The 9,398-nt window shown below is 39.5% G+C and overlaps 1 protein-coding gene across 1 annotated transcript; it reads right to left on the bottom strand.

Annotated features, from left to right (window-relative positions):
- Positions 1-3,766: 3,766 nt before the first annotated feature.
- On the bottom strand, positions 3,767-8,868 carry nyx (nyctalopin; the record flags this gene model as incomplete). The annotated part of the gene is made up of 3 exons (XM_023409049.2): positions 3,767-5,631; positions 7,256-7,560; positions 8,527-8,868. Coding segments are annotated over 3 exons (1,476 nt in total), but the record flags the coding sequence as incomplete, so codon positions are not given.
- Between the last annotated feature and the right edge of the window lie 530 nt (positions 8,869-9,398).

Genomic DNA, 9,398 nt, shown 5'->3' with positions numbered 1-9,398 from the left:
AAAAACATCATAATATAGAAAGGAATAAAAATGCAAAAAAAAAAAAAAAAAAAAGTCATTTTATAGTAAGGCATGAAAACATCATAGTATAGTAAGGCATGAAAATGCCCCCCAAAAAAAAGTCATACTATAGTAAGGCATAAAAACATTAAAAAACGTCATAGTATAGTAAGGCATAAAAATGTCATAGTATACTAATGCATTAAAATATCAAAACGTCATAGTATAATTAGCCATTGAAACGTCATAGTAAAATAAGGCATAAAAACGTCATAGTATAGTAAAGCATAAAAACGTCATAGTATAATAAGACATAAAAAGTCATAGTATAGTAAGGCATAAAAAGGTAAAAAAAAACCATCATAGTAAAGTAAAGCATATAAACGTCAAAGAAGTTCATGCTATAAAATGGCATAACAATGTTATAGTACAGTAAGACATAAAAAGGTCAAAAAAGTCATAGTATAGTAACGCATAAAAACGTCAAGAAATGTCATAGTATATTAAGGCATAAGAATGATATAGTATAATAAGGCATAAAAATTTGTTATTATATATAGTAAGGCGTTCAAACGTCAGAAAACATCATAGTATATTAAGGCATAAAAAGGTCAAAAAAAGTCATAGTATAGTAACGCATAAAAACGTCAAGAAATGTCATAGTATATTAAGGCATAAGAATGATATAGTATAATAAGGCATAAAAATGTGGTATTATATATAGTAAGGCGTTCAAACGTCAGAAAACATCATAGTATATTAAGGCATAAAAAGGTCAAAAAAAGTCATAGTATAGTAAGGCATAAAGACATCATGGTACAGTTATACCTGAAAAGTAGTATAGGAACCATATCTAGAATTAAGTTCTCACAGTTGTATGCCTGCGCAACTTGTTCATCCAGAAACTTGCAAAATATTAACCATATGTGTGAAATTCTGTTGAAGTTTTGTCGTGTGAAGTCTTAAATAAAAGCTAATAAGTGTTTTTTGAGGTCACACTGACCTTGACCTTTGACCTATGACCACCAAAGTCCAATCGTTTCATCCTTGAGTCCACCTGAACCTTTTGTGTTAAATTTAAAGAGGTTCCTTCAAGGCGATACTGAGATGTCACATTCACAAGGCCAAAACTGTGTTTTATGAGGTCACAACCCCTGTGCCCTTTGACCTTTGACCACCAAAACCCATCAGTTGATCCTTGAGTCCTCATGAATGTTCATGGCTAATTTGAAGAAGTTCTGTCAAGATGTTACAGAGATATCGTGTCCACGAGAGTGTGACGGTTGCTCTCTTCTTACAGAATGATTACTTAATGAAAACAAAAAATAATCTGCACAATAATCAACACTGAAAGTTCCCATAATACGGACATTTAAATAGACCAGCCTGTGATACATGTTTGAGGTGAATGTGGACTCAGCCAACCTCCCTGTGCATTTTGTGATTTCAATCAGTCCAGAGTGAGTGGTGACACTGAACACTGTGCTTCACTGTTGTGTAATCCCACAGCATTAACATGTGAAAGAGCAGGCACCGCTGACTGAGGACAGCTGTTTTGTTCTGTTTTTATCATAGCACCATAAATGAATATTCACCTCTGAAAGAGGAGCCAGGCCGATGTAGCCATTACTGTTAAGCAAATGAAATGCAAAAGGCAAACTGAATATTCTAGCAGGAAGATAACGTCCTGGTCTTATTTAAAGAGGCTTCAGAGGGTTTTCAGAGCCCGAGCTGGCCTCTCAGGTACATCCAGCAGAGGAGGAAACCTCCAGCTTCAGATTCGGCAGATAAGGGGAAACTTAAGGGAAACTTAACAAACAATACTGAGTGAACAATTCTCCATGTTTCGCACTTCACATTTTATTAAAAGGAGTAAACTGTTTAACTTGAATCTTTTTTTTTTCCCAAACTGTCCAAACCATTCACCTGACGGTCGCTGAATCTGACTCAGTTTCTAATCAAAGGATGAAACCGCACCTGTGCCGTGTTTCAGAATAATCAGAATAATTAACACTTTTTTTCTCCAAAGTCGTTAAGATAATGTTACATTTAGTCTTAATGAACAAATGCTAACTTTTACTAGAAAGAGGAAGTGTAATGTTGTCAATGATTCAGTGAGTTAGACTGTGGGCTACAGCTCTGCAGCCTATATTTCATATACATTTTATTTTGGAAAATTAAATTTGCTGAAGTCGTTATCAGTAGTCCCTGTGTGGATGTATTGACAACTGTGACTTTACTGACTGTAATACTGAGGGAAACTTAGAAAGGTGATGATTCTCAGGCCTGCAGTTCTCTTTTTAACCACAATAACAAATTCATGTTTGCGAACCATTGCACTTCAGAGGGGCGCTGTTTCACCAGTTTTGAGGAAACTCAATAAAAACTGGGGCAGATATGACCTTAACAATGATACATGAATATAGCAGTGGGGAAAAAGTACTCAGATCCTTTACTTAAGTAAAAGTAGCAGTACCACAGAGTAAAACTTCTGCACCCGTACGAACAAAAGTATCTGCATAAAAATACACTTAAAGTACCAAAAGTAAAAGTTCTCATCGTGCATAATGACCCATTTCACATGAATGTACATTAATGTTGCATCTGGAAAACATGAAGCTAATTTTGAGAAGTTAAATCTGCTTAAATACATGTAATATATTTTATTTATTTAATGACTTTATACTGAAGGATGAGAGCTGTGAGAGCAAAGAGAGAAAATTTGGTTTTCACATTCCCAGTCAGATCGTCACACTGACATGTAATATCATGAATTGTAAGGCAGGAGTTTAAAATGTCTCAAAGTCTAACTGTAGAAGGATTTTCAGTGCTACTTTTATCAGAGGTCCCATTGTCTCCAGTTCATTTCCTAGAACGAGACTTCTCTTCTTTGAAAGGTGTCTGGAAAAGCACAATATAATTTGGACGCGGTGAAAACGGAGAGACAGTGTCCATTTAATTAATTCCAAGTAATTACTATAATAATCAAGAGTCTTTTATTCAGCGCACAGCAGGTCAGATGAAAATGTGTCTACACAGCAGGAGAGCGTACAATTCAACTAATATGGATTAAAGAAATAATTCCAATGATAAATTAATATTAACTGTTTAAATTGATTTACAGTTACATTATTGTCAACAGTGTTGGAGGAAATATTCAGATTCTTTACTTAAGTAAAAGTATAAATAGGCTGTAAAAACACTTTACTACATGACAAGAAAAGTCCTGCAGAAAAAAACAAGTATTAAAAGTGAAAGTACTTAATGCACTAATATAAAAGCAGTTTACTGTTGTAGTTGGTTTTTAACAGTATCATATAGGACTCCAGAGAATTATTAATTTGTTATGGATTAATCTGCTGATTATTTTCTTGATTACTTTATTCAGAAAATAGTGAGAAATCCCCGTCACATTTACCCAAAGTGACACTTTGACAAACCGACAGTTCAAACTTGAAAATGACTAAAATAGATTTTAAAAAGCAGCAAATCTTCACATTTGAGAAGCTGGAACCATCATTTCACCTCTGTCCTACATAAGTTACAGACATTATTTCTGCACGGGTCCAGGATATTAGAAAGAAACCAGCTGCGTGAGAACGATGATGGTAAATGAACCCGGCCTCCACCGCTGTTTTAGTCGCAGTCTAATCCCACATTAAAGGGCCAGCAGGCCGGCGCACAGATTAACCGGTGAAACGGGTCGACTCATGAACCGAAGCTGAAAGGAGTCACTGAGCAGACGAGTCAAAAGTTCATCCGCACATTTTCTTTTTTAATTATTTATTTAGAAAAATAGATTGTGACAGAGCATTATGTCTAATAACACACTGAACTGGATCACTGGCTGTAACACCAAACTACTTACATTCACCAGGGTAAAACAGAAGCAGCGGCTTTTTTTTTTTTTTTTAAACTCGAGCACATCAGTGGAGATATATTCAACTCTGCAGGTCCCAGAATTCACTGCAAATCAAGGAGAGCTCGTTCATTTCCAACATAAGTACCTGAAAGCTTTCCTGACATGCTTTGACACTGTTCCCTCACCCCCCATCCACAACCTGACATATGGCAATCACACCCTCCCTCCACACCCCCTCTACAGAGAGGGATCATGTCCATAAGGGGGAAAACAGTCCATCCATCCATCAGTCCGTCCATCCATAGGAGGCAAAAGCGATGAGAAAGTCCCTCCAGCACGTTGTAGTACACACAAGCAGCTACGACACTGAGCCGCATGCAATAAGAAGATTAATGCATTTATGGAAAAAGCTGCAGAACCAACATTTAGAGCTGAATGAATGGACACGAGCGGAGAGGACATCTGTTTAAGGAGATAACTATAGGAGCTCTTATCTCCTCTGACTTTACACATACAGTAGATGTGATGATGAAAATACAAATAAAACACCAGTAACAGACTATGTAATCCTATGAATATTACATAATATTAATTCAAATTAAGTATTATGCAACAAAAAGGTGCACGCTCACATATACATCTCCGTCACGTCGTCGCCACGGTTTGAAATCAACACCCGCCTCTGTAGCTGGGATTTCTCTTACATAAGCAGTTCATCTATAAATATCATAGATTACTGTTCATAAACTGCTGATGTGAACATCAACGCCGCCCGTCGCTCTTCTTGAAGATTTGCATTTCAACCAGGGAAAAAAAAAAAAAAATCCCACAATCCTGTGTTTGGCAGAGTAGACTCAGACCAGTCACCAGATAAACAAAAACATCTTTCATCCCATCGGCAATTTGAAAAGCTACTTCCTGTTTCCCACAGTTCCACGGTTCATGTGCGGTAAAGACAGACACGAGTATCTGACGGGCCAATCAGACCAAAGAGGAGCCACAGCGCGGTGAAGCAGAGGAGCGACTGGGTGGTCTGGGCCCGTTGCCCTGTGACGCCCGCAGAGAGCTGCCCGTCTGCAGGCTCCAGCAGGGTCCCGTTGCGGAGGCTCTCCGTGCCGTTCCCCATCTCCTCTCGGAGCTCCTGCTGGAGCAGCTTGGAGATGAGGCTGTTGAAGCGGTTCTCCGTGGTGGAGGCGATCTCCGAGGAGGCCGTGGTCAGGTTGAGTTCGCCGGGGTCCACGCACGTGCCGTTCACCTTGGCGAAGACCACCTCACTTAGATCCAGCCCCGCCACGGAGGAAGGTGAGGCGCAGGGGATGTCCCGCACCAGCTTGTAGTTCTCCATCCAGTCCTTCAGCCACTCCAGGGAGCAGTCGCACTCCCAGGGGTTCCTGAAGAGGTAGAGGCGGCCCAGGAAGTAGATGGGCTGGAAAACGGGGAAGGGAAGCGTGGTGAGGTTGTTGCTGTTCAGGTGGAGCGTGATCAGGCTGGTCAGGTTCTCAAACGTGCCCTCCTCGATGAACAGCAGCTGGTTCCTGTCCAGGTACAGGATCTCCAGCTCCACCAGGTCACTGAACCAGGTCCTGGACACGTTAGTCAACTGGTTCCCCCCAAGGTTGAGCATCTTGAGGCGGCTGAGGCCCTTGAAGGCGAGCCGGGGCAGATCACACAGCAGGTTGTCATTGAGATAGAAATTCTCCAGCCGCACCAGGTCCTGGAAGGCCTGGTCGTGGATCACGTTGATGCGGTTATCCTGGAGATTCAGGTACCTGAGACGAGAAGAAGAGATGTTTTAAAAAGGTGTGGATTTCACAATAAAGTCTTTTTACAATGACTAAATCAGGTACTTTTATTGTGATAATCAATAAGTTGTTTCAGTCATGTTTCAAGCAAAAATACTGAAATATTTTTCCCAATTTCCTCCAGATTAAAATGAAATTCTGCTTTTCATCGTCATAACTTTACTTTAAACTGAATATCCTTTAAGTTTTAGACATTTAAAGACATCACATTGGGAAATTTTTGACAATTTATGAACTATTAAACGAATTATTAATTATTATTAATAATTAGTGATTAATTATTATTAAAATACTCTGCAGATTAGAAAGGGGGAGGGAAAGACTGAGCTGCAGCAAAGATACTGAAACTTTTCCCCACAGACACATCGGCAGGAGGCGGGAAAAGCCAAGACTGAGCGCTGAGAACGAGATGTGAACATCTGCAACCAGCAATTAAACTGTGTCACAGTGGAGGTGGAGACACAATGAAAAGGCCAGTGAGATGAAATATGTGAAAATCCTCCCACTTCACAGTAGAAATATTAAATGTCTGTCTTCTTCAGCAGTATCACTGTAGTTATTTATCTTCATCCACCAGTGGAAGAACTGAGCAGTGGCTCCGGTGAGGAAGTGAGGAGGACATCTTTGATTTTACATGGTTTGCACTATAATGGAAAAGCCCTTTCTCAGTCACTCCTGTAATCCTGTTTTCATCACTAAGAATATTCAGTAACTTCTGGTGAGTCTTTCCTGTAAAAAAATTTTATGTACGAAAACCCCAAAGTCATCAATCAATTCAATTTTAAAATAAATAATCAAATAAATAATCCAAAGAAAAAATATAGAAACGAGTGCAGTATTTGTGAAATGAATGTGAGTTGAAATTAATGAAACTCTTCGTACTTGTATTTCCCGTCAGGTTTCATGACATATTTTATTTTATAATGGCACTTTTTCCACTGTGGATGAATTAACGAGGCTGCAGAGGCAACGCTCACAAGTCTGCTGAGCTAGTTAGCCGGTTAGCTAGATAGCATGTGCAGCTTTGTGAAGCTAGATGAAAGGAAACATTAAGTTCTTTGCCTCTGAGCTCCGTTTTATTGATTATTTATTATTATTATTCATTTATTCCTCTGACTAGTTAACAGGTGCTAACCAGGTTCACTTGGTGGCAGTTGTTTGTTAAAAACAACTTAACGCGGGTGAGAGTTCGCTAACGTCGCCACTGTCATCATGAAATGTGACACTGTGAAATAAAAATGTCATGATGAAATAAAAACAGACATTTTAAACTGTATTTTGGAAATTTCCATCATGGAATAAATATAATACACAAAGTTTGTAATTTTGTAAATTATTTCATAATGTATTGTTTCATTTATTTATTTTAAATATAGTACTTCATGTCATTATTTATTTCATAATTGTGTTTTTTTTTTATTTTTTTAAGATTGACCACTTTAGGCCTCCGTATTTATGAGCCTCTGAGTGACTGAAATGTCCAAATATATAGAGACAGCTGGACCATGTTCCTGGATCAGGGCTCGCTAAGTACAACAAGTGTAACTGTAGAACACTGAGGTTTTACCTTCCCCTGCAGCCGGTGACTTACTTGAGACTACCCAGGCCCAGCAGGGAATTGTAGGCCACGGCCTCGATCTTGTTCCTCTCCAGGTAGATGTGCGTCAGGTTCTCCATGCCTCTGAAGGCTCCGGGGATCCTGCGGAAGTTGTTCTGGAAGCAGAGCAGCTCCTTCAGCGCCGTTTGCTCTATGAAGATGCGGTCGGGGATGTTGAAGAGGTTACAGTCGGACAGGTCCAGACGCACCAGCTTCTTCAGGCCCGTGAACGTCCGCGTGTGAAGGTAGCTGATGTACTCGTTGTGCGCCATCTTCAGCTCCACCAGGTTGGCGAGGCCCTGCAGGGCACAGGTGGAATTTCATCACACTTCCTGCTTTTACTCCACATGTTCACATTTCAGAGGCAAATATTTTACTTTTTTCATCCACTACATTCATCCGACAGTTACAGCTACTAGTTATTTCACAAAAGAAGATTTTAAATCAGGACTTTTATTTATAATAGAGCATTTATTAATAAAGGATATGAAGACCCCAAACTGTCTTCAGCCTCAGCTGCCTCAAGAGAACAGACTTTATGGCACTTTTATTACTCATTAATGAAACATCTTTACTTCCAATTTGTTTGTTTGCAGAATAAGGTCACTCCAAAAATATAATCCCACCTAAACCCGGCGGTATCTGATCGTGCAGATGGTTTTTATTTTATTTAGATTAATTTTTGTTGAATTTTGAATCTTTAGTAGAAAATAATTCACAATCTGTTTAATGTCCCGATTAATCTGGACACTGTTTCTGTGCAAAGCTGTTTTGGTTGTTCAAATGTAATTTTGTGATGGTCTGAGCACCACTAGCTTAACTTAAGAAAATGTTTGTTTGTATTTGTCTTGGATGAACCAGCCCTTTAACGCTGGAAGACCCTCATCAGATACCGAGTAAGATGTATTGAGCATGTATTTTGATGCAGCTACTAAATGTTTTTTGTCATTAAAATATATATATGAACACATATATAGAATATTACAGCCTTGACAGAGGTTTGTGTTTTCTTCTTAAATTGCTTTATTTCCAATAAAGACTGAGATATTGACCATGTTTATCAGAACTACATTTGTCCTGCTGGAGGTAAATACTGAGAAACCTTCATCACAGGAAACGTTCACCTCGTCTGTTCCCAGTTTACTGTAACCAATCCTGAACCTCTTCTCTAATGATGAAGTTTATCATCCACGTGTCCCAAATTTAGTTTTGTCTGTTTTAAGGAGAAACTTAAAATACAAAACAAAAGTTCAAACTCAGCGAACCTTGAATGCTCCAGGAGTGATGAAGGAGATGTTGTTGTGGTCCAGAGACAGAGACTTGAGGGAGGGCAGGGTCCCGAAGGCCCGCTCTGACAGGAACTTGAGCCTGTTCTTGTCCAGGTTGATGGCGGACGCCTCGCAGGGAAACTCTTTGGGCAGCTCAGCCAGGGCGGAGCGGTCGCACAGCACGCTGCAGCTCTTCTCCTGAGTGCAGGAGCAGGACGCCGGACACGCCCGGACGCACGCCCACCGAGCCAGCACCGCCTGAGGCAGCAGGCACAGCACAGAGACTGGAAGCAGGATGAAGGGGGGGCGACATAAAAGACAGATCCAGATAAAGACGTGAAAATGTATTTACTTACTCAAATATAGTGCTATATATATAGATTCATCATTTTGTCTAGAACACGTCATCAACAAGTTTCTTATCATTTAAAACAAAGAAAAGCAGCGAATCAGAGAATCTTTGGTATTTACACTTTAAAAATGACTGAAACAATTAATTGATTATCAAAATAATTGCTGATTGAGCTTCTTTCAATCAACTAATCGATTTATCAGCTAATTGTTGCAGCTCTACTTCAATATTGTGAACACACTTTGTATGTAAATCTCTGCAGCAGATAAATATGTGATTACACTTCGGCTTCTGTGGGACTTTGTGTTTAAAGCTGCAGATTTGCTTTATTTGTTTTACTTGCTTTGTTTGGGAGCGAATGGAGTTTTGTTTTTGCTGATTACTGCAATATATTCTGTAAATGTATTCTGTTTGTTAATCAGGAAAGAAATCATTTCCAAAATCTCCTCAGGACTCAGAATATGTTGTACTTCACTCTGTGAAGTACAACATACCCCCCCCCCCCCCCCCCCCCCCC

Source organism: Seriola lalandi, unplaced genomic scaffold (genome assembly GCF_002814215.2).
Source record: "Seriola lalandi dorsalis isolate HSWRI2012SDOR001 ecotype SW California unplaced genomic scaffold, Sedor1 jcf7180002054382, whole genome shotgun sequence".
Lineage (NCBI taxonomy): Eukaryota > Metazoa > Chordata > Actinopteri > Carangiformes > Carangidae > Seriola > Seriola lalandi.
Note: the sequence above shows the minus strand (reverse complement) of the source record. Positions and strands in the feature narration are given on the sequence as shown.